Below are 25,005 nucleotides of genomic sequence, written 5' to 3'. Positions count from 1 at the left end.
AGGACGTCGCCCAAGAAAGTCCCTTTTACAAAACCCATATCCTTTGTGCTGGAAAGCAATAACCCAAGACCAATGACAAACACCGTTCACTAAGAAAATGCAGACATTCTCGTCGCTTAAGCAGCGTTAGAAAGAGGAGTGGGCTCAACGCCTACACGCTCCTTGCTGAGAATGTCAATCATGAACTGAGTAGGCCTGTTGTCACGGTAGACCTGGGAGTTGCTCTTGAAAAGCTCGACGTTCTCCATGTACTTGTCAAAGAGGTAGGAAGAGTCCATGGGACCACCCTTGGCCTCGGGGTGGAACTGGGTAGAGAAGATGGGGCGGGTCTTGTGCATCATACCCTCGTTGGAGCCGTCGTTAAGGTTGACGAAATACTCCTTGAAGTCGCTAGGGAGGGTGCTGATATCGACGGCGTAACCGTGGTTCTGCGAGGTGATGTGGCACTGACCAGTGGTCAAGTCAAGCGCCGGGATATTGTGGGCACGGTTACCATACTTGAGCTTGATGGTCTTGGCACCAACAGCGAGAGCAAGAAGCTGGTGACCAAGGCAAATACCCATGATGGGAATAGGGGAAGTCTCCATAAGCTTGGCGAGGTTGTAAACAGTCTCCTGGCAGTGGGTGGGATCACCAGGGCCGTTGGAAATGAAGACACCATCGAAGTTGTCGGCAACCTTGTGGATGGGGTAGTTGTAGGGGAAGACGGTGACGGAGGCGCCACGGCTGACCAAGCTGCGAAGGATGTTCTCCTTGACACCGCAGTCGATCAGAGCGACGTGGAACTTGGCGTTGGGGTTGGTAACCACGAAAGGAGCCTTGGTGGACACGCGCTTGACAAGGTTGATCTGGCCAGGGTCGATGAAGCCCTCATCCTCATCGGCGTCGTACTCGTCGCCAATGGAGATCCTGGCGAGAGAGGAACCCTGCTCACGGAGGTAGGTGACAATCGCACGAGTGTCAACACCGGAGATGGCGGGAATGCCCTCGCTGGCGCACCACTCGCCCAAGCTCTGAACAGCAGTCCAGTGGCTGTACTGGGTAGCGACATCGGAGACAACGATACCGGCGCACTGGATGTGGGGGGACTCGAAGTACTTGAGGAGGTTGAACTCGTCACGCTCATTCGAAGGGACACCGTAGTTGCCAATCAAGGGCTGGGTGAAGACCAGAATCTGGCCGCGGTACGAGGGATCGGTCATCGACTCGGGGTAACCAACAAGGGAGGTGGTGAAAACGGCTTCACCAGAAATGTTGGTGTTGGCACCGAAGGCGGTACCCTGGAAAACGGGGCCATCCTGAACGAGAACATGTTAGGTTTAGCCACGAGAGAAGACTAGTTGTAGGTACGCACCCTGATAGTGAAGGTGGCCTCGGCGCCGGTGGCAGCGGCAGTAGTGCGCGGCTCACGGGCGGGCATGTTCCTGCCCTTGCTGCCGGTAATGGCGGGCTGGCTCAGGTTGCGAACCTGACGGGCGGCAACGCCATTGAGGGCAGAAGCCTTGGGGAGACGAGCGGCCAAGCGAGAGAACATCTTGACTTGAATGATGGGGTGCGGTGGTGATTGGTACGGCTGCTGGGTGATGAGAGGCTCTTATGCGTTAAGGGCTCTCCACAGATGGTCTGTAACACACAAAATTCATCGTCAGTATTCCTGCTGGAAAACAGTGAGTCAACGGGAGTCGGCGGAGATGCGGACCTGAGAGATAATCCTAGAAAGGCAACAGAATTAGTTTTGATCAAACACTACAAACAGACGGCAAGCGGCAGAAGCGAGGAGAAGAAGTCTCCCCCAGGATGGCTGTCTGCGCGATCTTGAGAGATATGCAATCGGGATCCGTGAAGAGCTGAACTGTAGGGATCACTGCTGGCCACATCTCCCAAAACCAACTCAAAGCGGCATGACGCCAAGCACCCAGGTTGGTGGGTTAATGGCGGATCGTCCCAACTACTCCGATACAGCATCGCGAGTCAGGCTGGTATGGGGGCTTCATCGCTCATCCGGGGGAACTTCTTTGATGGACTGGGTGGATGGTGGCTGGATACCAGCACGGTGGAGGGGTTATCGCGTTATCGTACCTGAGAGGTGAAGACTGACGGGCGCCCGTTCATAAGGGCAGATTGCGACAAGACAAGTTCAGCTGAAGAAAAAAGGTTGGACGAAAGAGTCCGAAAGTCGGGGGAAGCGATTGGGGTTATTGTGTGTTTTGTAGATGGGCAAGAGTTGATGACGGAGTGAGTTGTAGTGTAGAAGGGAGAAACTTGGAGATGAAAGAGGGTGCGAAAGTGGGTGAGGCAAATAGAAAAAGGGCGACATTTGATTGGATCTGGTAGAATTTTTTGAGCTTTTTGTCTTTTTTCTGCCGCAGTGACAGGGTCGGCGCCGACCTGATTGGTCCAGGACTCAGTGACTCCCGCTGCTAGCGAGTCCCAAAGGCCGATTTACGGGGACCGAGGGGTGATTGATCGCGGCGTTGGGATGACTGGGGACCTGGACTTCGTTGGGACGCTGCAAGTTCCACATGCCCTTTGACCATCACGGTTGCCACCCCTACTAGTCCCGGAGCCTCACAACTGGAATCACCCATCCGGTGTTCAATATACTACCTACTACTACGTACACTACACATATCGCAACCTATGCCCACAACCCCAGCCACGACATTCACAAACAACGCGACTCCAGCTCGGCATCTCCTGCCCGGGGCACCCCCAACGAATCTCGGAGTTGGAGTGGTCGGGTCCCGCAAAGCCCCCGCAAAGTCCCCGCCTACCTACCGCCGTAGATAAAGATGGTGGATACCCCGCGCTTTCGGTGACTCAAGTTGCGGGGACTTGTACAGTCGCGATTCGCCTCGCTTTCAAGCTTCTGAAGCTCCAAACCCAGGTTGCGCCAGAGCCGACCGTCGTAATCGGCTGCACGAACAACGGAGGCCGCACGCTGACAGAGGAAGGAACAATCAAATATAGCATCTGGATCCAGCATATACTCTCGGCGACAGCACACCAATTGAAGAGAGGCATCGTCACCACCTTAGTCAAGCCACGTAAGTAGCATTTTTGCGGTAGTGGTACCTTACAGCAGCCGAGCACCAGTACGTGGGGGATAACGGGCTCCCACACGTCACATTGCATTTGATACATCGCGTAGCATCTGGATGTTGGGCATTACCACTTCAGACGAATTCAGCTTCCTCGGCCGAACACGCAATATCAAAGCAGAGACCACCAGAACACCTGGCGAGGTTTTCCATCATTGAAAACCGCAAGACAGGACAAGACACAAAACATAGCTCTTCGTACTGTTGCGCTTGACGCGACACATCCTGCGACGAAGTTGGTGTCAATGTGGCCGGCTCAAGCCTCTTTCATCTCAACTGGCCAGCTCGGCGTAGAAGCATGCATGAATAAGCTGAAGCTCCAGGCCCCGGGCCGTCACGGTCCCCATGAGACGTTGTGACGCCCTTACCGGCTATCAGAAGAGCATGTCCGGTTGCGTATCCGCAACACAGCTGTAGGGACGTGAATTTCAATTTTTCTATGCCAAAACAGATGTCTTCGACACAAGATCCTGGAACTCAGTAACTGGTTGGTGTACGACCGGTTTAAAGAGCACCAAGCTCCTTGAGCTTCGAGACCAAGCCATCCACATCCTCCACTTTGCCACCACCCTGTCTCGGGGGAGGCTCTGAACAACACAGTTAGCAAACTTCCATTCAGCTTAAAACGAATTGTAGTCCTTACCGGTGACCTTGATAGTCTTGAGCCTCTTCTCGGCCGTAATACCGTAATCCGCCAGCGTCTTCTTCTCGAGCGGCTTCTTCTTGGCCTTCATGATGTTGGGCAAGCTCGCGTACCGGGGCTCGTTGAGGCGCAAGTCGGTCGTGATGACCATGGGCAGCTTGGCCTTGAGCGTCTCGACACCGCCATCCACCTCCCTCGTCACCTGCACGGAATCGCCGCCGGTGAACTCGATCTTGCTCGCCTGGGTGGCCTGCGCCCAGCCCAGCAGACCGGCCAGCATCTGGCCCGTCTGGCCGGCGTCGTCGTCGATGCTCTGCTTGCCCAGGATCACCAGGTTGCTCTTGTTCTGTTCGGTGGCGGCCTTGAGCAGTTTGGCGACGCCCAACGGCTCGAGGTCCTCGCCCTCCTTGGTCTCGACGTGGATGGCCCGGTCGGCGCCCATGGCCATGGCGGTGCGCAGGATGTCCTGGGCCTTGGTCGGCCCGGCGCTGATGACGCAAATGTCCTCGACAGGGGTCTTCTTCCCCTCGCGGATGCGCACGCTCTCTTCGACCGATAGCTCGTCGAAGGGGTTCATGCTGTGCTTGACACCGGCTGTCTCGACGCCCGTCTGGGCCTTGTTGACTCGCGGCTTGACCTGTATTGATTGGGAAGAGTATCCACATCAGTCATCTGTATTTGGGTAGGTATAACAGCATACCATGTAAATGTGCAGCAGGGACTCCATATCAAAAGTGTTGTATGATGTGTGAACACCCGTTATGTTGTTGCCCTTGACTAGGTGGTAAAAAGGATGGAAGACATACCGCATAGTCAATAACCCGCTTGACGGGCACCAATATCCGTAGGGCTGACATTGTTTTGTGGTATCTGGGGAAAAAGGGTGGGATGAGAGCGGGTGGACTCAATGGCTTGAGCTCTGGTCGCAATCACATCAGTAGGAGGAATGGGGAACGGGGTACGTGAGAATGGGGACGTCAAAGCCGACGGCACGCACACCCATCCCATGATGACGAACCGCCGTGTCCATGCAGCTGGTCCCGCCGGCCAGAACCGACCCAACCTCGGTCATACACTAACCCTAACCCCAACCCTGGCATTGTCACCCTTTTGATCATTCCAAAAGGACGATGTCAACATGTGAATGATAACCTTGTCAGCTTACTGCCATGCACTTGGTCTTATTCTTGGTTCAGTGACTCGACGAATATGAGAAATCGTTGTCAAGTTTGATACTGCTTAGAGCAATGAGCCATCACTTGACCTCACCAATTTCTGTAGACACCTCTCTGATCTCAACGACGGGACCTCGCCGTACACTGGATCCTCCGACGCCGGAGTCGATTCGAAATTATCGATTAGTTTACATGTGTACCTACCCTACCCTGACCCTGACCCTTGCATCTCAACACCCCAAGTCGGTCTCACCTTGGACACAACACCGTTGAACCCCTTTGATCAGCCCAAACGACAATGTACATAAAAGACACAAAAAATAGGCTGTAAATGATTTCATTACCACTATTCCACCTCGCTATTCATCCAATGACGCTATGGGTCAACAAGCCATCTACCAGTCATCCCACTCGTCCTTCTTGGAAGCTGCTGAGGGAGGAGCAGTGGAGCTACCGCTGCTTCCACCCTTGCCCATAACTGCTGTCCCGATCGAGCTACCGGCTGGCTTTCTCTGGTCGGCCGCGCTAGAGAAGTCATCCCAAAACGACCTCTTGCTCTCATCAAAGTTGCTGCCACCACCGCCAGAGGGAACTGACCTATAGCCACCACCCGCGGAGTTGGAAGGTCCTCCCTCGACAAACCGGTTGAAACTCTCTGTCGCGGTTTTGGCGCCAGCCTGTGCTACAGTCTGTGCTGAAACGGCGGCTTGCGCTGCCGCAACACGGGCTTTTGCAGCGAGCTCCGATTCGGCTATCTATATTGGGCGGAAGAAGTCCAAATTAGCAAACATGTATCTCGAAAGTGATTCAAGTAGATTTGTCCTGGGCCAATGCCTGACAGAGGGATGGTTTGTTGAGCGGGGGGCCAAGGATACATACCTGCTTAGCTGTAGGCTGGATATAACCCTCATTAACCGTCTTCGCCGTCTGGGTCACTGTCTTGGTAAACCATCCGAACCCTTTACTCAGCGCCGCCACGGGATCCTTTTGCAACTCATCGAGGCCAGGCAAGCTTGCGCCGCCATCATTCTTCGGCTGCGACGACACTGTGTTTCCAAAGCCCTGATACTTTCCTCCCTGGCTAGGCGGCAGATTGTCCGGTCTGCTGGCGTTGGCAGCACCCAGTTTGGCAAAGTACTTGTCGTCCACCTTGATCGTCGTTCCCGGCTTGGGGCTGGCCGTCCTACTGCTCGTGCCGCTCAATGGCACCCCACCAGCCACGCTGCTTGGACTCTGACTTGTCTCCTGCTGCTGCTGCTGCTGGGCCAGTGGCTTCTTCTCTCCAGGCACGTACTCCCTCCCCTCAACCTTGGCACTCAGCCTCTCCTTGTATTCTTCGCCAACATCGCCGCTGTACCGCTCCGCAATCGTCGCATCGTCCCAGCTGATTCCGCGCAACTTGGTGTCGGAGTGGTTCTCGAAAAAGGTGCGCCAGGTGTCATTGCCGCCGAGCCGCATGCGCTCGATTTCAGCCTGCTTGAAGGCGTCCATGGAAACCGAGCGTACGAACGAGATGTGCACACCCAGGCCGCGATGAACGCCCGCGCACGAGAGGCAGATAAAGATGCCGAATTTTGGTGAACACCATTGCGGGCTTGGGGCACCGCAGTCGCAGCAGATGTTGTTGTTGTTCTCCTTCTGCATCGCAGCGAGCTACAAGGGTCACAAGTCAGCTTGGGAGGTTCCAGTTGACCCTTTGCGCCGCCACATCGCTTTTCCCCCTTTGGATCGTGCAGCTAATCTCACAAAGACAGCCGATTGAACGGGTTGGACGCTTTGGGTGGGTTGGTCGTTCACATACCTTGGACTTCGTCTCCGGGTCTATCTCCCACATCCCTTTGGTAGCCATGGTGGGCAACTTGTACGTGCGATTGTGCGCGAACCGACTGGTTTCGTGATTCCTCGCTGGGACGGCCTACTTGAGAACAGAGTCTCGTCGAAGCAAATTGAAATAAGAAGTTCGCCGTCTTTGATTTCCTTGCGCTATGTTGCGTCGCGTGATGTTTCGGATTACAGTAGGGGTTGTCTGGTGGACAATCAGTCAGACAGACAATTAGCGACTAGAATGATGAAGTCGCCCGCGCTATTGCAGGCACCCCCTGCCCTACGCTTCAGCAGTTGGTTTACCTCGGACGGCTACCTTCCTTCGTTTTAGTGGCACCGGAGCGACCAGCCAGGACGGAAACCCGACCCGAAGTGTTGGAAGATCGAGGCATGCTGATCATTCACGTTCCATCTACCCGACGAATTACTACAACTTGAGTTTGGGACTGCATTTTAGATTTGCTAAGATATGATCAGTTACGTGATCAAAGCAACAACCTAACCTAATTGAAATTCACAAGCCAGAAGAGCATTCATCGAGGCCACAGTGCATGGTGCGTGTTCACAAGCCAGCTCGTCCGTCCATCCATCCTTCAGGATCCTACCTTCCATTATGTCGACCATTCATACCTAGAGGTAAGTAGGTACCATGTTTGGTGCGAAGGTCCAGACCTGGCCTTCTCTCATCATTCGTCACGCACTGCGAATAAGGATCAGGGGCGTTTCAGGGGACCGCTTGTTAACGGGGAGCTGCCCCTCTCTGGCCTGCAGGAACATCTGCAACTGTCCGTCCCCAACTTTGTCACAACCACCCACCAAGGCACGCAAGGCACGGGCAGTGGATCCATTCCCTCCAACACTACTTCTGCGCCTTACAATTAGGTGATTCCCATGTTGAGTATGACTGGACACGTATTTATCACAAACCACTTTACCCGTTGGCGTTCCCATTGAGCATGACATATCAATGTCTTCTTGTCCCAATCATGCTTATTTTCCTATTCCTAGACCGATTTGACTGACCATCTCCTGCAAACATGAGCGTTTGAAAACACTAGATAAATGTAAGCGACCCTGAGATAAAAGATGATCCATAACACACAAATGAAGAAGAGAAGTCATAAAAATATTAGATTTTTGTTGCCTGCAAAGAGCCGCAGGATAACGATGCCTGAAGTCTACCAGCGATTTGAGGCCTTTGCAACCCCCATAACCCGTGACGCCAGACATGATCACATTATCCCACCGCCCAATCTTCCCGCTTTCATACCCACTTGCAGATCCCGCCATAAAAAGAAAATCATTCGTTCCGTGCCAAAATCGTGAGGGTAAAAATGCATGCGCCCAGTAAAACATAAGACATGTGTCGGTCGAGATTAAAGTAGTGTCTGTGACCGAAATCTTTATTAACTTGTGCGCACACTCATATCGTCATCAAATGGAGTGTTTAAGCAGAGGCAGTGACAGCAGCGCCAGCCTGCTCGGTAGTGCCGTTGGTGGGGGCCTGGGTCTGGGCCTCGCCCTCGGGTTCGTTGGCCTCCTCGTCGGTCTTGTCGGGGCTATCGATGGCGACCTTGACAGCGATCTCGCGGCCCTCGATCTCCTTGCCGTTCATCTCAGCAACAGCCTTCTGCTGGAGCTCCTCCGAGGCAAGGGTAACGAAGCCGAAGCCACGGCCCTTGCGGGGCTCACCCCGGGCCTGAAGCTTCTTAATCATGAAGCGGGGGATGGGGCGAAGAGCAATCTTCGCGGAGGAAGGCTGGTAGGCAGCAAAAAGTTCCTTAAGCTGTGGAAAGAGTTAGCATGTCTCCAGTCATGGCAGATGTCGGCAGAAAAACTCACCTTCTCCTCGGTCAGGTCGTAGGGGAGGTTGGCGACCATAACCTTGGTCTTGGAAGGAATACCGTCAGCCGGGGGGCCGCGCTCGCGGCGCTCACGGGGAGAGCGGTTGTGGGGCTTGCTGGCCTTGTTGTCGCTGTTGTGAGTCTCGTTGGTGATGTCCTTCAGAGCCTCGGTAGCAGGGGAAGTGGAGCCCTCGGCACCCTCCTCCTTCTTCTCGCCCTAGGTCGGTATGTCAGTTTCTCTATCCACTTCACAGATGGAGATGTGATGGGGAACTTACACGATCGCCACGAGCGCGTCCGCCACGGCCACGACCGGCGCGACCGCGGCCACGAGTGGACTGGCGGCGGCGAGTGCCCTCATGGCCCTCACCGTTGGCACCCTCGGCCTTCTCGTTAGACTCGGGCTTGCGAGCGAGCTGGACGGAGACCTTGCGCTCGAGGATCTCCTTGCCGGAGAGCTCAGCGATGGCACGCTCAGCCTCGCTAGGGGTAGAGAGGTCGACGAAGGCGTAGCCGACGGGGCGGTCGGTGCGAGGGTTCTTGGGAATGGAAACAGACTCACTACGCGCAACGAAACTGGTTAGTAACGGACGAGCACACGCAACACGGAACCAAGAAACCCGAATGTTAACCCCACCCTACGGCCCTGCAAGCGGCCCTGCAAGCGGCCCACTCTCACAGCCAGAGGAGCGAGGTGGATGACGTGACGTCAAAGGGCCAAGAAGCCTAAACAAGGCAACATGATGGAAACGGGAAGGGTGATATGAGGTTTGTGGCGGGCAACTGCTTCCAGCCGCGCAAATACAATCCGAACAAGGCGGGGAAGCGGGATGCAGGGAAACAATGCAAAGGCGGTGAGAGGACAAGGGCAGACAACGACAAAGGGAAAAAGGGTAGGCGGGACGAGCCAAACTTACACAAGGTAGCCCTTGAAGAATTCTTTCAACTCCCCCTCCGTTGTCGCATAGGCAAGATTGCCGATGTAGAGGCGGCGACCTTCGGCAGCGCTGGCAAGGACAGCATCGTTGGCGGCGGGCTTCTCGTCAGCGGACTTGTTGCCAGTCAGAGAGGTGTTGGCCAGAGCGTTGGTAACGTCGTTGACGGCGGCGGCAGCAGCGTCAGTGATTTTCTCCACGACAGCAGACATGGTGATTGATTGTGATGTCGAAAGTTGACTTGGATGGAGTAGGTGATCCACAGGAGGTGACGTGAGCGTTGGACTCGTTTGGATAGGGAGATGAGCGCCTGGGTTGTTGTAAGGACGTTCACGGACGAGAAAGGTTGAACTCTGGGTCTGAGGGGGAGTCAGAAGGGTAGCTTGGTGCCCTAGATAGCTTGAGGGGGGGGTTGGTTGAAGGTGGTTTGAGCGGACTTCAGATTGCTTGGATGGTTGACGGGAAGAAGAGAGGAAGAAAAAGGAAAGGATCAGGTGTTGGTGAGTCGGCGCGCTCCAAATTTCAAATATTTTTTGCTACCGTTCGGGGAATTAAACGAAAGGCAGGCGTGGCGGCTTTGGCCCAGGGTACGTCCGGTACGTCCCCATAGTACCTACCCTCCACCTGGAGGCAAGGCAAGTTCCAGCTTCCAGTTGTCACTTTTACGCTTCCCAATCGCCGAGGTGGACATCTGGATGGAACGGACGAGTGCCAACTGGGGTAGGCAGCACTGCATGTACCTACCACCCAGCCTGGCCAGTGCCGTGTGGGCAGGTGCAAGCAGCCCGTCCAGAACAGTGCCCCCAGGGTCCGGGTCTTTCAACAACCTGGAAGCCAAACTTCGGGCTTTCAGGCTCAGCCCGTCCGCTCGGGTGTGTGTTTTATACCACCTCTCGGTACCTACCTCTATGTACAACCCCTCCGAACGCACCTTCACTGAACAGAGGGCCGAACCGGACACAGTTACACCTAACCGCATGAACTGAGGTGCAGCAACCGCACCTCAGCAAGCGTCAAGCGCTGCCCGCTGAAATGAAGGGAGGCGCGGACATAAACCACTGAACATTCGCAAGTGGCAACGACTCAGGGATACGCCATCATCGTCGCAAACGCCAAGGTCTGTCCGCTTGTCCTGCCATTGGGGATCCACCGAAGGGGAAAGGAGCGTGGAGAAGCTCAAGCAACAGGGAAGCACAGTGCGGCGCAGTCAATGCGATGAGGCCAGCATCGATGTGCATCATGGGAGCGGTTCCATGTAAGGTTGGTGATAGAGTCTATCGACTTGAACTTACCTAGGTAAACTTGTCAGAAAGACAGGTACGACGTCGAGTCTTCCACTTGGAGATTTTCCAGTTGTGTCTTGGCCTGGCGGATTCGGAGTCTTCGAGCGCGTTCCGAGTCGATCTTTCCGGGGAAGGCAGTACCGGGTTGTTGCGAAGGCTCTCAACTGTCAAAGAGGTGAAAGAACGAACAAGTCTGTCGTGGAACAATTGCTGCTTTCTTTTATAGCTGAGCAACTGCTCGTTCTTTCCCTTCACAAGTTTCTGCCATCTCAAGTGACCTGCGCCATTCACCAGCAGCCTTGCTCACCTACGATCTTTACATAGGTATGTCTCCTTACCTACAAATTCTTTAGAAGAACGAAGTGATTCGATCTCGATCGTACGTTGAAGATGGAATCAGGTGAGCGTTTGAGAACGCGACCGACTATTGCCCCAGATCGAAATGTATGTCTATACAATCAATACAGGAACGAACTGACACATACTTCACCCGGGCGAGGCTATGAGATGGCCTTGCTCTTGTTTTTCAAACAAATGAAGCAAGTGACACTGACTCCACGAACGGTAAAAGAGGTCGACTATATTGTAGTGACATATCGGGCTACAGTTCCCGGTCGGCTACAAAACGTACTGCATCTTTTCGCGCTCTTTAGAAGCCGACCATCAGAATGTGAGTAAAATCCGACGATTACTTAGCTCTTTCGCATTGTCGAGTTGGTTGCTGGCGGTGATGCAAACTTATGGAACGTGAATGGTACTAAGTACTAGGTACGTACTCTCCAGTCGTCCCGTTTTACCGTGTGCGACACTGTGTCGATTTCCACTGCAGTCCTATCAACTTTCAACTCCACCTAAGCTTCTTGCCCTTCAGGGATCGAAGCAGCTGTCGTTCGGCCGGGAGGCACTCAGCCGCACAAAGAACGTTTGCGCATGCTTTCTCATTGGCTCCTTGAGATAGGAGTGAGGGCGATATCTGTGATCCAATCCATACTTGGATTCTGACGACGGTGAGGTTTGAAACGTCCTTTGGTGGCTCGCCCGGATTATGACACGCTTCGGCGTCGAAAGTGGCTCCCATTTGGTTGCGGAATGACGTGGATGTGGGCATCCGCTTTCTAGACGCTTCCAGGTTCCTAGCGGATGCTTCGTGCTCCACCGTCAAAAACGGGTTGGGAGCCGTGCCCCAAAAACATCATCACGATCCTCCACATACTAATAGAGGGGGCCGAGGGGTCTCTGTGAACACGAAAAAAAGGGGGGTGGTTTTGGCCAAATACCGACAAGACAGACTACAGTACCAACCCAAGGTGTCGGGTTATGCTGGTATTTCCCCTTGTTCGCACAGGTCTACTTGTCCAGGGTTTATTCATGCGTCTAGTGTATGGCTGCTTAGGTGCGGAGGCTTCAAGTCATCCCCAGGCTGTCTTTAGGCTTACGCTTGCAAGAGGCAGGACCCCTAAATCACTATGCAGGACAAATAGGAGATGAGAAGAAATGGAAAGGGACTTGACGGTTCACCGCCTATGCATCGGGGAAGCTAAGTGCTGTCTGAATGTTACGTTAACTGGGCGTTATAAAACGCGTGGATAGGGATGGCATCACAAATGAGGAAGTTGATGTTGTTGAAGCTCAAGGTTGGCAAGGGTGGGCGGGCGGTCGGTGAAAGCTGTTCCTGGGGTTATCTTTTGAGGTTTGAAACAGGCCGAAACTGGCAGTCCGTGCTAGGTGAAAGGCCTCCTAGGTAGGTAAGGTAGCCAGGCCTCCGTACTAGTCCCCGTAGCTCTCAACTGGACAGTGAGAGGTATTTGTACATGCTGGAGGATACCTGCATTATACACCTACCTAGTAGGTAGGTACTGTAGCGTTGCCAGAACTGAACGTCTCGTTTCATGTTCAGAGCAGACTTCAAGTCGAGAGAACTGGCGGAAACTTGTCACTTGAACCATTCACTGTCCTTCCCGTCGTGCCCTGGTTTTACCCTGCTCCAGGTTTTGGTGGGGGCCGAGATCGGGGCGCCACCTGCGGCCTCCGATAAGTAGTGTAGCCTGCTGTGAAATGCTTCCTTGATACACCAGTGACGACCTTCCCGCCCCACTATCAACTACAATAATTTGCCCATCGACCCAGGCGTCCAGTAAAGTTCGCGAGCAATTGCCCATCTACGCAGAAAGACTTGGTCTATCCGAAAGCGCCCCAGCTTCACGGGTGACGTACCCAGGCCTCCGAATCGAGGCAGTCAGTTGCGCACGGGTGGTTCAAGACAATCCACGGGCCGGCGGAGAGAGAGTCCCAGACCAGACCTAGGTTCAAGAGAGCTCGTCGCCCGTCTGTACCCGTGCTTTTCCATCTTCAACACCTCTAGCCTTGGATTTCGCCCCAAAGCCAGCTCTCAATCATTTGGGTACCGCTTGCACGATTCCTGATCGAACGAGGCTGGGTAAGGTACCTTTGAATATTGTACCAGGGAGTGGGCGTGTTTGTCCAAGCTGACCACGAATTACAACCTTCCCGAGAAACGAACCTAAACAGTTTCCCTTCAGATAACCCTACGATAACCCAGAAGTGAGAGGTGTCCTTGTAACCCTCCCGGTTGTCCCTAGAGGTACCTCAGCTACAGAAACCCACATAGCAGCTGCAGTTTTTAGGTGGTGAACTTCCCCATATTAGTCATACCTAAACAGGTGGTGTCTCGGATATTTACTATCTACGCTAGGCGGCTGGCTGCGCGGTAAAACTGTTGGAACTCACCACACATCCCTGGCTAACAGCCTGCAACACTTGCCGGAACAACGCAGGCAGCACCTAATCTTGTTGAAGAGAAGACCATGGGGGAACCCGTGTTGGCAGCTTCGGTTGCGAAGCCGACCACGATGGAGGGAAGGAATCTCATCCTCCTCTATGGATCTGAAACAGGTAATGGAGAGGAAATCGCCATGGAGCTGGCCAAAATGGCGGAGAGATTACACTTCAATACTGTTGTTGGTGAAATGGATGACTTCAAGTTGGTGCGTTTCGCTGTGCTTTGATCAATGCATCCCATATGCTGATGTTCTCGCTAGACGGACTTGTTGCGCTACTCTTTGGCCATCTTTGTCACCTCTACCACGGGCCAGGGTGATATGCCAAAGAACACAACCACGTTGTGGAAAAGCCTTAGACGTACCAAGCTCAACAATACCAACTGCCTTGCATCTGTAAAGTTCTCCATCTTCGGACTTGGTGATAGCTCTTATCCAAAGTAAGATCACGCTCGTTATCTTCGGACACTCGGAATAAGCGGCACCAGTCATGGCATGAAACCATTATGGTGTTGGGGACTGACTTCTTACTCTTTTAGGTTTAACTGGGCAGCGCGGAAGCTTCGTGTGCGACTTTTGCAACTTGGTGCTTCCGAATTCTTCAGACCGGGCGAAGCCGACGAGCGACATGAAAATGGGCGAGTGAAATTCGAAATCCTCTCCTTGGTCGGCCATCCAGATTATGGCTCTATATAGCTAACACACAACTCGGATTACAGACTCGACAGCATCTATTTGCCCTGGTACCAGGAGTTGAGAGAGTCATTGTTATCTCAATTCCCTCTTCCAAAGGGCATTGAGCCCATACCAGACGACGCTCAACTTCCACCCAAGTACAACATCCGGCTTGTGCCGTCAACCGGCTCAGTCAAGGACAAAATAACGAACGGCGAAGGCCATGTCTCGCAAGTCGAGGACAACGAGCAGTTAGCGGCCAAATTCGAGCGGATGAGTACCGACTCGGAATCAACTGAGGCCCCGTGGCAGAAGGATGGTACTGACGTCCCAGATTTTCCGCCAGCGAAATTGCTGCCAATACCTGGTTCTTTCACGGCGCAAGTTGTTTGCAACAAGAGGGTGACTCCAGAAGACCATTGGCAAGACGTCCGACACATCGAATTTGAACTCCGCAGTCCAGGACGCAATGGGGCCATGTCCTTTGCCGGTCAAACACTCTTAATCTACCCTAAGAACTATCCCAAGGACGTACAAAAGCTGATTGACTTGATGGGGTGGAGTGACGTGGCCGAGCAGAGAATCGAAATTGACTGGGCGAAGGGCACTCGGCCAAGAGACTATCATTTCTTGAAGGATGCAACAATTCGCGATGCCCTGACGCACAATTTCGACATCAGCGCCGTCCCCAAACGGACATTCCTCGAGTTCATGGCCTACCACACCACCAACCCTCTCGAGAAGGAACGTCTTCACGAGCTCACCCAGCGAGGTGACAGCGACGAGTTCTACGATTACACCTCTCGCCCGCGTCGAACCATCCTCGAGGTCCTCGAGGATTTCCCCGGCGTCAAGATCCCCTATACTCGACTGCTCGAGTTTCCCATCATCCGCCCCCGCGAGTTCAGCCTCTGCAATGGTGGCGATCCCACCGTCAACGCCAAGGATCTGGTCATCTCCAACGAACAAGACACTACTACTAGCACCGATGTTTACAAATTCGAAATCCTTGCCGCCCTGGTCCATTACCGTACCATCATCCGCAAACCCCGCCAAGGCCTCTGCTCACGCTATCTCCGCCACCTCCCCGTCGGGACCACCGTCCAAATCGGCATCAAGCCGCCCAGCAGTCCCTTCTCCATGGACGACCCGTCCTTCTACTCGCGACCGCTCATCGGCGTCGCCACGGGGACTGGCATCGCTCCGTTTCGCGCTTTGCTTCAGGACCGTTGTCTCGTCCAAGACCAGCAACAGCTGGGCCCAACCCTCCTCTTCTTCGGCTGCCGCAACGCTGCAGCCGATTTCCACTTCCAGGAGGAATGGGGGACTGTCCCCAATCTAACCGTTTACCCCGCATTCTCCCGGGACAACGACTCGTCCTCTACCGAAGAAGAAACCAAACTTGCCCTCCAACGGGCAGCAGGCATCTACGACGCAGGCAAGAACTACGTCCAGTACCAAATTCGACAGCATGCCGCCAAGGTTGGTGAGTTGTTGAGGCAAAATCCCATCATTGTCGTCTGCGGAAATAGTGGGAGGATGCCCAAGAGCGTGAGGGAGGCGTTGGAGGATGCGGCGGTTGGAAGTGGGGTGGTGGCGGATAGGGAGGAGGCGAAGGGGTGGTTTGATCGGAAGGAGAATTGTGTCTATTGGCAGGAGACTTGGTAGGTTTGAGAATTGCTGTGTTTGGTGGTTGGCTGGTTGTTTGAGGTTTGGTATGGGATGACATGGGGGAGGTGAGCGCGGAATGGGATGGGAACCCAAAGCGGAGGAGGATGAAGAGGAAAGGACGAAAGCATGGAAAAGGCGGAGAAAGGAGAGCGGATGAGATGAAGCATAGAGCGAAGACGGCTTTTCAAAAGGGGTGGTTGGATTGGTTTAGAGTTATGCACATTCAAACCAAGGCTGGAGAGGTACAAGTAGAAAACTAAGCCTGGTTTTTCATCTGAAGTGCTCGCGACCTCGAGAACATCTTATCACATCACGTCATCAGTGAAAGGATGGAAAACCCCATCGATTTGATCGAGGTTCGCATTTTGCAATGGTAGGTAATTCGAGAATTTTTTTTTTTTTTTAAACGCTAATCTGGTCATCGTTCAACTCTGTCCTCGCACTCTTTCTTGTGCGTCAAAACAATCCAGTCCCCCAAAACCATCCCTTTCAGCGTATGTTTTTTTCCTCTCTTGTATCATATCTGATAAGCATGTCCCGTCACCAGCCTCATGGTGGAGACCATGAGTCTTATTTATGTGACTGTTGCTCCTTGCTCTATCCTAACTCAATGTTTCCAGCTTGAACAAAAACCAAACGTAACCCACCAAAGCAACGCCAAATCTTTCCTTTCGTTAAACAAAACAATAGGACATCGTCGCAAATCCTTCGACGCCCCCTCACTCCAATGGGTATATCCCCCTGTCTCCGTGCCCCTGTGTTCCGTTACCCAGAAACTCCGCCGTTCGGCATGTATATACGATGGTACAGTGAATGAACTTGTTGAAAATGATTGTTGGTCGGAGCGCGTCTGGTGTATGTATGTAATTTTGTTAACAAACCATGTTAGTTTTGTGGATGGAGATCGAAGCTGATGTAAAAGGTCATCAAGTCTCCGCCTCCCAACTATATCGCTGCGCAGCAACCTGCGGAACATGAATTAACTCCGAACCGGCTTCGATACGTTCCATGCTTCGGGGACTGCGGGGGAAGTTGTCGATGAGGCTGGTAGTATCATCTGTTTCTTGTTCTCGTCGTTGTGGTTGTGATTGTTGTTGTTGTGGTGGTGGTGATGGTGGTTGTGGTTGATGTGATGTTGGTGATATCGGCAATGCTTGCTCTTGAGCCGCCGCACTTCGCTGCGCAGCCATCTGCACCTGCCTCAACCGGCTTTCTTCCTCCATGGTAAAGTTGGAACCCAAGGTCTCATTAGAACCGCGGGTTATCGAATCTGAACGTCTCCGGAAACCATCGACATCGACATCAACATTTCCTGCAAGTTGGTCGTTTTGTTCCACTGGATGTAGTCGACCGTCGGGCGTGATAATGTGGGTTACTGTCGGGTGATGATGCAGATGATGTGGAATAGGAAGTCGCACGTTTTCCGGCATTGGTCCGAGACAAACTATTTGGGTATGGATGGGATCGATGGGTGTGCGCTGGATAGCTGCGCTTCCGGGCAGTGGGGCCGGTCTACCGGTTGGCGACGTAGGGGATTCTGGACCGCCGTTGAAGTCGGATGAAGGGCTCACGGGTGATGGAAGGTATGTGTGAGGCGAATAGGGGAAGTGCAACGAAACTGGTGAGTGTGCGGGGGCCGGATCGTCAGAACCTGTCGTCGTTGGAAAATGACGTAGCCGCAGGGGAGAGGCTACGGTTATTGGTGATGGCAGATCGAATACTCTACCGGCCGCCCAGTCTGCGTATGGTGACAGGGGTGATGGCAGCGAGTTGGGAAGGGAGTCGGTGTTGGCGTACGTGGGCGATGATCCAGAGGATGTTTCTTCGCTGGGACGGTTATGAACGAGGGTTACATCCTGTGCTAACTTCTCAAGGGGATATTGCTCTGTTGTCCGTGTGTAGGTTGGTACCGGTCCCTGAAGTTGGCGTTCGAGCTTTTGCCGCGCCGCCTCATAGTCGCTCGTCACCCGAGAACCATCCAGCCCCATGTTTGGGTCGTTGTTTCCGATGTCATTATTATCCAACTCGATCGGCTCAGGTGGAACTGGTAGTTCGAATACCTGATGATGAGCGTCCGCACTGACTTCGACGGGTTCGGTCATAATCGCCTGCGATTTTTGTGATGATTGTTTCCTTGACCTCCTCCTTCCAACAAACATCGACAGCATTCGGCTGACCGGGTTCTGCGTTGGTTCATCGTGTATGGGGGTAACCTCCTCTGAGTTGTGTTCCAGTTTACGGGCCTGGTTTTTCTTCACCTTCGATCCTCGCCGGCAACACAAGAACGATATCAGTCCAATCACACTGCCTGCCGCAAAAGCACTAACCACGATCGCCACCGTTTGTCCCACACCCAACGGCTTCTTGGCCACCTCCTTCACCGGGGGGCCCTCAGGATAAGGACTATTCGGAGGCCTTTCGATAGCCTGTAAGGAGTGATTGGTGGCGGAGTTGTCAGGAAACAGTGCTTGATGAATAGAAAATGCGGCCTTGTCGTACTTTGTGATGATATATGCTTCCTGCATAAATACTCGGCCGATGATATACTGATTATTGTTTGTTTCGTTTGTTGATCGCGTCAAAGGGAAATACGGTATGCTCGATTCATTGAACTTGATGATATTCTTCCAAGGATAACGCAGGACCTGTGCAAATGCTGCAGGAGGGATGGTGATGTTGACCACTCCCGGCATGTTGAGGGGGTAACCGAAGTTGTCGCTGTTGTCGTAGCTGGAGACGGTAAAAGTGAACGATAGTTCATCGATGGATTTCATGCGCTTGTATCTCAGATATTGTTCTCCTCCATTCGCAAAGACATAAACACCAAGGTCCGCCCTCCATGCCAGGTCGAGAATAGAAGCAATACGTTCGCAAATGTCGGTTGGAAGCCATAGAAACGGCGTTGACGAGTCAATCATTGCGGTAATAGAATCATTCATGGCGACGAGAGTCTGAGAGGTCGATGTCCAATTTCCAGGTGCCTTGTCCAACGACGGGACTTGAGCAGTAAGGCCGCGAAGTCGTACCGTGGGCGCTCGGTCATTAGAATCTGCGGTTGAGTTTCCTATGTAGAGCCTGAACGTTGTATCATGTGGCACAAATCTCAATGTATCATAACCCCCAAGAGTCAACGAGGCATGTGTACCCTTTGCTAGATAAAATCAGTTCTGATCGCTCAAAGTGTTGGAGGTAAAACAATCATAAGCCTCAACTACTTACTAGTAGTGTCACGGTAGTACGCCCCTGCCGTATATCCGTAGCTGTGACTAGGAATCATGCCATTCACTTCGACGAGTTGGGGAATGAGAGGTTTGGTAACGTTCGAGCCTATACTGCCTTGAGTCACTCCAAGTCCGATATAACCTTGATAGTATTCGGTAGCATTGACAGCAGCAATCAGTACACCGTCAACGGAGGTGGCGGAGCTGGCCATTGTGTCGACGAAGGCGACAGTATCCAAGCCATAGTCGCCATTTCTCTGAACTCCGGTGTGGTTCATACCCAGCTCGTAAGCACCTGCTCCCAAGGTTTGCCATGTCTCCGAGATGTGGTGGTCAAAGACGCCGCCACGAGCGTCCACGCATGGTAGGTTACCTGGGCCTGATGTGCAACCGCCGGCCCCAATAACCCACGTCTCGGACAGGACAGTGGCAGGTGTGAGGTAAACGATCTGAGCGGGAGAACCCACGGCGAACATGAAGTTTGACCAGGTGCCGTCGATGCCATACCATTCCCCGGATGGTTGAACCCATACTGGTTCTGGTGATGAAGTTGCCGTTGTACCTGCACGGACAAGTGAAGGCACCGATGACAGGAGCAGGAAGCGAGTAGGAATCACGGCGAAAGAGAGGTAGGGTAACCGCATTTTCGCAGTAGCGCGACCCGAGTTGGCGTTGTCGTAGACGGACAGACAGCCGGACTAGGGACGCAAGCGTCCAAGGCTATGTCTGTCACCAGAAGTACCGGAACGACCAGCAGCAAGAGGGAAGCGAAGGTCGAAGTCGGGGTCCTAAGACATGGAGAAGGACGAGCTGGTATTCCATGAGCCGCGATCAAGCTCCGGTCCGATCCACGCCTGTGCCCTATACAGATTCAAGAAGCCGTAACACTCAGTCGAGGAGTGGAAGCTGTCGTACTACCTATGTAAGGCAGGTTGGTTCTGTCCCCGGATGAAAATACTCCTTGTTTCCAGTGTCCCAAGAGGGTAAAGCCCATTCGTTCCACAGGCCCGGTGTGAAAGTACCTTGGAAGGCGTTCGTCTTTCTGTCCGAGTGCGAGCGGGTTGACTGGTAGCCGGACAGGAACCCGGACTGGACTGGACTGGACCTGGAACTGGACCAAAAAGGATGAAAACACCCAAAAGCCAGGGACCAATGATGTCGAACAGATGTGCGGGCAACTAGACGAACGATGGTCGAGGTGGTACCAAAAGACGGGACGGGGGGATAATCTGGTACCCAGGGTAGGTAGCGAGCTGTGTGTGTAATGATGGGACGACGGCAAAGACCAGCCGCTCGGATCGAACGCGATGGCTAGGGATAAGAGAGAGCGAGAGAGAGAGAGCGGAAAAGAGCGTGGGCAAGAGAAGGAAGCTGAAGCTTCCGGATGGCGAAGAGGGAAGGATGGTAGATTAAAGTTGTCGGCCTAGGTACGTAGTAGGTGGTGTCAGCTGCGAGACAATGTACGACTACTGAGAGACCACCAAGGGTAACTACAAAGGACGGATTCCAGGTTCCCGGCCTGTCGTGGCACTCTGTTGTACTTGAATACAGGTTGTACAAGACCGTACCGGGAAATGGAATGAGCCTGCCTCCCTTGAGACCGAGAATACTGGACAGAGCAATGTCTTTGCGCAGACGGACGGGTAGGGAAAGAGATGGTCCTACGTTGTACGGCCGCGGGACACTTGTCTGATTCGGAAGGATCAGCGCTTGACAAGTGGACGACGCGGGTCCTGACAGCACCTCAGTCTTCTCGGTTGGCGGGCACGAGGCGGGCTGGAGAGACAAGTCAGAGACACTGGTCGTCCGTCACCGTGGTCAGCAGATAAGCAGAGCAAATACCAAGTGTCCCGAGTTCCTGGCATTCCATTCCACAGTTGTTGGAAGCGAGCAGAGGCCATGACCGGGCATCCAGACATGTCTTTCCCCACCTCTCCCCGTCTTGACTGGTGGTGATGTAGCTTTAACAAGTGGATATCCCAACCTGTCCATTGTTTGCACGTGCTTGTCAAGGGGACAAGAAACATGAAAATATATCTTGATGGCATAATTTAAATTATGCACATGTCGTGAGGCCTCTGTTCGTTTCCGCTCGTTGTCTCTGTTTCGAGATAAACGCATGTCAGTTAGAAGGAAAAGGGTCTCCGAGGTTTTTGAAGGTTGTGCTGTTCAGTTAGTGTAGATGAGCAGTTACCCGAACCTTAGCTCTTACTTGGCCGAAGCTTACATAGCCGGGCCGGCAGGTAACCTACATAGAGGTACCTACATAGTACAAGTAGGAATGACTGGGGCCCAATCACCGGCTGTAACTTAGGTAGGTATTGGTTCCTCCAATCCTCCGATGCCGTGCAGGGCATTTTTTTAAGCCACAATCATCATTCTCAACGGCTTAGTTTCCATGTTGTTTTCTTTTCCCTTTTCTTTTCTCTTTTCTTTCCTTTTTTTTATTTTTTTTTTTTATTTTTTTTTTTTTTTCCTTTCTTTCCACGCGGCCACACATGCAATGCTAGACGTCTCTCTAATTTCATAGTATTCAATGACATGCACAGGACTCGTCCCTCATCACCAGGGACACTGCGAGCAGTCTCCGAAGGCCATCACCACACCGCGATCTCGCAATGCAACCTCCATGCTTCGACAATCATCCAGATGGGACTTGGGCGAACCGCACCTGTCGCTGGCATGCAAGTCCCCTAGGGCAATGGTGCAAGGGAGTGACGAGCATGCCGACCCCGAGCCCCGGTGGCAATGGGATGTGTGATGCCATCTCCGCCAGTTTCCCAGTCACACTTCACCCAACCACACCGGATTTGACTTGTCTTGAAGCTTATCTGCCGAGGCGAGCAAGGCTTGCGAGGATTCCAGAGAAAGGCACCACTAGCGAATGCGCATGTTGACATACTGCCATCGTGGACGACGGGACACTGGCGACTTGTTATACTATAGACATGGACCCTCCATATAAACCACAACCATGTGTACCTCCGCATTGCCATTGCAGGCCTAGCAAAAGTCACATACGTGCCGTCAAACGCGGGGACCACGGCTCCATTGATGCCACCCGGTTGAAACGCAAGTGCCGGTGAAACGGGCTCATGTTCTGGGGTAAAACGAGGAGGGCAGTCGAGTTGCAGAGTTGGCCGTTTGCTCTTGGCTTCACTAGATAGGGGTTCAAGAGACGAACGTGGCCTACCTATTCCCCGACCGCAACCTACATCTCGTGCTCCGGTCTGTGGGAGGCCGTTATGGATGAAGTCAACCCGAACCGGACCCACCAATATGAGGACGACCAATATAGTTCGCCGTCAACAGCGTGAGATCACTTTGGATAAATGCGCGGCTGTGATTTTGCCGAAACTTCCTGTCAAGTAGCCACCCGTACCAGCCCGTGTGGCCTTCGACATAACGGATCTCTCTTGCTTGTCCCACTATACCCAGCACCCTAGCAGTCTATCTTTCGTCCCTTCCCTCATCTGTAAGACATGAGATTGAGGGTATTCGACTACGTTGGCGCGTCTATCATGTGTATCTCGATGGTCAATGACGATACGAACACCGGCGACGTCAAGGCATTCCAACGGCGATCACGAACGTATACGTTCGTCTAATAACTATGGTACAACATCTGAACATCAAGAATCACCAACGGGCTGTCCGGACCTCGCTTGTCGAGTCTTTCCATTGGCTGCCGAACGGGTTTCATGGCTGCAGTCGGAGCGATCTATGCATTCTTGTAGAACGCTCGCAATGCCACCGAGGGTTCAGCTCTCGGCATCTTGCGTCGCTCTACAGCCCAGGCGCCCAGATCATTCAAATAGTAAAGGTTCGAATCTCTATGACGACCTATTAAGGGACAACAAGCATGCGGTGGAAAACCTACAAACAAGTTGAGATGCACACTCCTCGGATTCCTCTCAAGCCTCCAGGTTCAAGGATACCGATTCTGTGGAGGGTCAGCACATGCGTCGTATTTCCTGCCAAGCCAGCACATATGACTCTGTAGCTGTTGATATGCACTACCGTGTATGTCTGAGTATGTTTGGGCACCTTGGCTTGTTGGCAACTTGTCCCAACATCAGTAGTGAGGGTTCCCAATTGCCGGAGATGGCGTTGCTGTTGGATATCGCCTCCCCTCCTCTCCGCGCCCATCCTCAGCGACCACACACTCGTGGCGTAAGATGTCCTCGGCCTGCTGGGAAAAACTCTCACTATTTCGCCGAGGTGCTGGATCTTGAATACATGACGCCTCTGCGTTGGCATGAACACGTCGGATTGCACTGTCGAGTTGCTCAAACAGCTCGTGTCTCCAATCATATCGGCAGCCACCATAGGGACATCTGTTTCATTCATCATGGAGGAGGTAGACGCTTGCGTGATATACCCAAGACGGCCAAAGTCAAACAGCAACAAAAACATGTCTCTTCCAGAGACTGAAGGTATACATCAGATACTTCAGTTTGAATTCACGAAAGGAGCAAAGACATGCGTCTTTTCCTATCTTGCATGCTACTGACAGAAAGACATAGCTAGTGGGATCACATCCTTCTGCTGTAACATCTGAGCCAGGAACGTCTCGGGAGAAGGTTCCATGGTTCTCGCGGCAAAGCTGCTGATCAGCCGAGTGCCTCTACCGCGTAAAATGTAGACGAGTTGCCGTCTTGCATTTACGCCATTCAATGGTACCATCCACCAAGGGATCGCATGCATATCATCGAGCTCTGGCTCTTCCTTATTCCCGCCACGCCCCATCCTGTCCGAGGGGTCTCGCCATTTCCAAGGTAGCACAAAGGTCTTGGTTCGCCTCCTCGCAGATACAGCGAAATCTTGTCAGTGTAGTGTACCATAGCGTATCGTGTTGTAGGATTTCCCACTACCTACGAGGCACCATTAAAAAGCAAAGTAGCTAACGTCGGCGTGATGTTGCTACCCGTCACATTACATACAACGGCTTCATCAGATTCCCCTTATACCCACGCAAGGTAGCTTCCAGATGGACCTCATTGTTTACTTTGCCCAGCTAAAAGAAATTTGGATGAATCCTTTAAGAACAGAACGCCTCGGAGTTTCGATTTGACCAATGGACGACCGTTCCATACTTATGTCTCTACACTATTAGTCTCACTCTGATGGTCGGAAGCGAGGAACTTGGGGACCCCAGATTTTCTCGACGAGTCCTTACGTCGCCTCATTCCGTTGACCCCTTCTCCGGTCTTCCCACATACGTACCTACATACAGCTGCAGTGATGCACGGTATACCATGCCGCGTAGCTCTTCCATTCAGCCCTTCTGGGCATTACACTATGCTTTTTTACTGCACCTAGTTGCTCTCAATTTCCTCCTCTTGGAAAATCCAGTTTCTCCCGGCGTTGTTGGTGCCGGCGTTATTTCAGCTAATAAACATACTAACAGTGCGGCCTGGAACGACAAAAAGTCCTAGACCTAATAGTGTACAAGACGCCCCTTTTTTTTCCCGAGACGATTCACCAGTCACACGGAAATGAAGGAAGGAAAAGGGTCGCGAAGAGGCGGAGAGACGCAATTGGGTTTGGAGTGAGTGAGACCGGCTTCTCTGCCCGTGGCCTGCTGCCCGTACCCGTCTCGTCGACGCAGTATAGTAAGCACTTGCTCTTCCGCTCGAATTAGACAAGACACTATATATCGTGCGCATTTCCCGCTGGGGTTTCCCGTCTCAGACCGTTAGTTCGCTATTCTCTCTTGTCCTTTTTCTTATGCTTTGTGTTAATGAGAACTACCACGGACGGCTCCCCAGCTGTAATTGTCATCCGCCCCTTTCTGACACCATGGCCCCTGCAACTTGATGACACTGAACTCTT

The 25,005-nt window shown here is 52.9% G+C and overlaps 9 protein-coding genes across 9 annotated transcripts; 2 read left to right on the top strand and 7 right to left on the bottom strand.

Moving 5' to 3' along the window:
* Nucleotides 1–28: 28 nt before the first annotated feature.
* On the bottom strand, nucleotides 29–1,681 carry B0T23DRAFT_211388 (arginine-specific carbamoyl-phosphate synthetase small subunit mitochondrial precursor). The gene is made up of 2 exons (XM_062833560.1): nucleotides 1,355–1,681; nucleotides 29–1,298 (listed from the first exon to the last, which is right to left on the bottom strand). The coding sequence occupies exons 1-2, from the start codon at nucleotides 1,532–1,534 to the stop codon at nucleotides 117–119; spliced, it is 1,362 nt and encodes a 453-aa protein (XP_062689791.1). The 5' UTR covers nucleotides 1,535–1,681; the 3' UTR covers nucleotides 29–116.
* Nucleotides 1,682–3,605: 1,924 nt separating this feature from the next.
* On the bottom strand, nucleotides 3,606–4,601 carry B0T23DRAFT_431312 (electron transfer flavoprotein beta-subunit; the record flags this gene model as incomplete). Its single annotated transcript, XM_062840314.1, has 3 exons — nucleotides 3,606–3,688; nucleotides 3,745–4,381; nucleotides 4,551–4,601. 3 exons carry the CDS (start codon nucleotides 4,599–4,601, stop codon nucleotides 3,606–3,608), a joined length of 771 nt encoding a protein of 256 aa, XP_062689790.1.
* A 326-nt stretch (nucleotides 4,602–4,927) lies between these two features.
* On the bottom strand, nucleotides 4,928–7,198 carry B0T23DRAFT_455809 (uncharacterized protein). The gene is made up of 3 exons (XM_062841254.1): nucleotides 6,721–7,198; nucleotides 5,799–6,572; nucleotides 4,928–5,674 (listed from the first exon to the last, which is right to left on the bottom strand). Exons 1-3 carry the CDS (start codon nucleotides 6,766–6,768, stop codon nucleotides 5,315–5,317), a joined length of 1,182 nt encoding a protein of 393 aa, XP_062689789.1. The 5' UTR covers nucleotides 6,769–7,198; the 3' UTR covers nucleotides 4,928–5,314.
* Nucleotides 7,199–8,190: 992 nt separating this feature from the next.
* Nucleotides 8,191–9,734, bottom strand: B0T23DRAFT_431310 (uncharacterized protein; the record flags this gene model as incomplete). The annotated part of the gene is made up of 4 exons (XM_062840313.1): nucleotides 8,191–8,529; nucleotides 8,586–8,804; nucleotides 8,866–9,148; nucleotides 9,505–9,734. 4 exons carry the CDS (start codon nucleotides 9,732–9,734, stop codon nucleotides 8,191–8,193), a joined length of 1,071 nt encoding a protein of 356 aa, XP_062689788.1.
* A 3,896-nt stretch (nucleotides 9,735–13,630) lies between these two features.
* Nucleotides 13,631–15,946, top strand: B0T23DRAFT_323400 (uncharacterized protein; the record flags this gene model as incomplete). Its single annotated transcript, XM_062835353.1, has 4 exons — nucleotides 13,631–13,810; nucleotides 13,865–14,043; nucleotides 14,143–14,245; nucleotides 14,300–15,946. 4 exons carry the CDS (start codon nucleotides 13,631–13,633, stop codon nucleotides 15,944–15,946), a joined length of 2,109 nt encoding a protein of 702 aa, XP_062689787.1.
* On the top strand, nucleotides 15,880–16,228 carry B0T23DRAFT_386368 (uncharacterized protein). The gene has a single exon (XM_062837611.1). It carries the CDS (start codon nucleotides 16,006–16,008, stop codon nucleotides 16,207–16,209), a length of 204 nt encoding a protein of 67 aa, XP_062689786.1. The 5' UTR covers nucleotides 15,880–16,005; the 3' UTR covers nucleotides 16,210–16,228.
* Nucleotides 16,229–16,869: 641 nt separating this feature from the next.
* Nucleotides 16,870–20,147, bottom strand: B0T23DRAFT_211267 (aspartic peptidase domain-containing protein). The gene is made up of 2 exons (XM_062833558.1): nucleotides 19,169–20,147; nucleotides 16,870–19,100 (listed from the first exon to the last, which is right to left on the bottom strand). The coding sequence occupies exons 1-2, from the start codon at nucleotides 19,812–19,814 to the stop codon at nucleotides 16,876–16,878; spliced, it is 2,871 nt and encodes a 956-aa protein (XP_062689785.1). The 5' UTR covers nucleotides 19,815–20,147; the 3' UTR covers nucleotides 16,870–16,875.
* Nucleotides 20,148–20,569: 422 nt separating this feature from the next.
* Nucleotides 20,570–21,353, bottom strand: B0T23DRAFT_386365 (uncharacterized protein). The gene is made up of 3 exons (XM_062837610.1): nucleotides 21,013–21,353; nucleotides 20,836–20,946; nucleotides 20,570–20,593 (listed from the first exon to the last, which is right to left on the bottom strand). The coding sequence occupies exons 1-2, from the start codon at nucleotides 21,216–21,218 to the stop codon at nucleotides 20,874–20,876; spliced, it is 279 nt and encodes a 92-aa protein (XP_062689784.1). The 5' UTR covers nucleotides 21,219–21,353; the 3' UTR covers nucleotides 20,570–20,593; nucleotides 20,836–20,873.
* Nucleotides 21,354–22,891: 1,538 nt separating this feature from the next.
* Nucleotides 22,892–24,155, bottom strand: B0T23DRAFT_446540 (uncharacterized protein; the record flags this gene model as incomplete). Its single annotated transcript, XM_062840967.1, has 3 exons — nucleotides 23,685–24,155; nucleotides 23,051–23,600; nucleotides 22,892–23,003 (listed from the first exon to the last, which is right to left on the bottom strand). Exons 1-3 carry the CDS (start codon nucleotides 23,917–23,919, stop codon nucleotides 22,892–22,894), a joined length of 897 nt encoding a protein of 298 aa, XP_062689783.1. The 5' UTR covers nucleotides 23,920–24,155.
* Between the last annotated feature and the right edge of the window lie 850 nt (nucleotides 24,156–25,005).

This window comes from Neurospora hispaniola (genome assembly GCF_033458365.1).
Source record: "Neurospora hispaniola strain FGSC 10403 chromosome Unknown B0T23scaffold_7, whole genome shotgun sequence".
Lineage (NCBI taxonomy): Eukaryota > Fungi > Ascomycota > Sordariomycetes > Sordariales > Sordariaceae > Neurospora > Neurospora hispaniola.
Note: the sequence above shows the minus strand (reverse complement) of the source record. Positions and strands in the feature narration are given on the sequence as shown.

Excerpts from the sequence above, each read along its gene's own strand:
- B0T23DRAFT_211388 (XM_062833560.1), bottom strand. The coding sequence starts at position 1,534 with ATGTTCTCTCGCTTGGCCGCTCGTCTCCCCAAGGCTTCTGCCCTCAAT. Across the intron at positions 1,299-1,354 it reads AGGCCACCTTCACTATCAGG|GATGGCCCCGTTTTCCAGGG; the intron begins GTGCGTACCTAC and ends GTTCTCGTTCAG.
- B0T23DRAFT_455809 (XM_062841254.1), bottom strand. The coding sequence starts at position 6,768 with ATGGCTACCAAAGGGATGTGGGAGATAGACCCGGAGACGAAGTCCAAG. Across the intron at positions 6,573-6,720 it reads ACCCGGAGACGAAGTCCAAG|CTCGCTGCGATGCAGAAGGA; the intron begins GTATGTGAACGA and ends TGACCCTTGTAG. Across the intron at positions 5,675-5,798 it reads TCCAGCCTACAGCTAAGCAG|ATAGCCGAATCGGAGCTCGC; the intron begins GTATGTATCCTT and ends CGCCCAATATAG.
- B0T23DRAFT_386368 (XM_062837611.1), top strand. The coding sequence starts at position 16,006 with ATGGGGGAGGTGAGCGCGGAATGGGATGGGAACCCAAAGCGGAGGAGG.
- B0T23DRAFT_211267 (XM_062833558.1), bottom strand. The coding sequence starts at position 19,814 with ATGCGGTTACCCTACCTCTCTTTCGCCGTGATTCCTACTCGCTTCCTG. Across the intron at positions 19,101-19,168 it reads GTACTACCGTGACACTACTA|CAAAGGGTACACATGCCTCG; the intron begins GTAAGTAGTTGA and ends GATTTTATCTAG.
- B0T23DRAFT_386365 (XM_062837610.1), bottom strand. The coding sequence starts at position 21,218 with ATGCCATCAAGATATATTTTCATGTTTCTTGTCCCCTTGACAAGCACG. Across the intron at positions 20,947-21,012 it reads CCAGGAACTCGGGACACTTG|CCCGCCTCGTGCCCGCCAAC; the intron begins GTATTTGCTCTG and ends TTGTCTCTCCAG.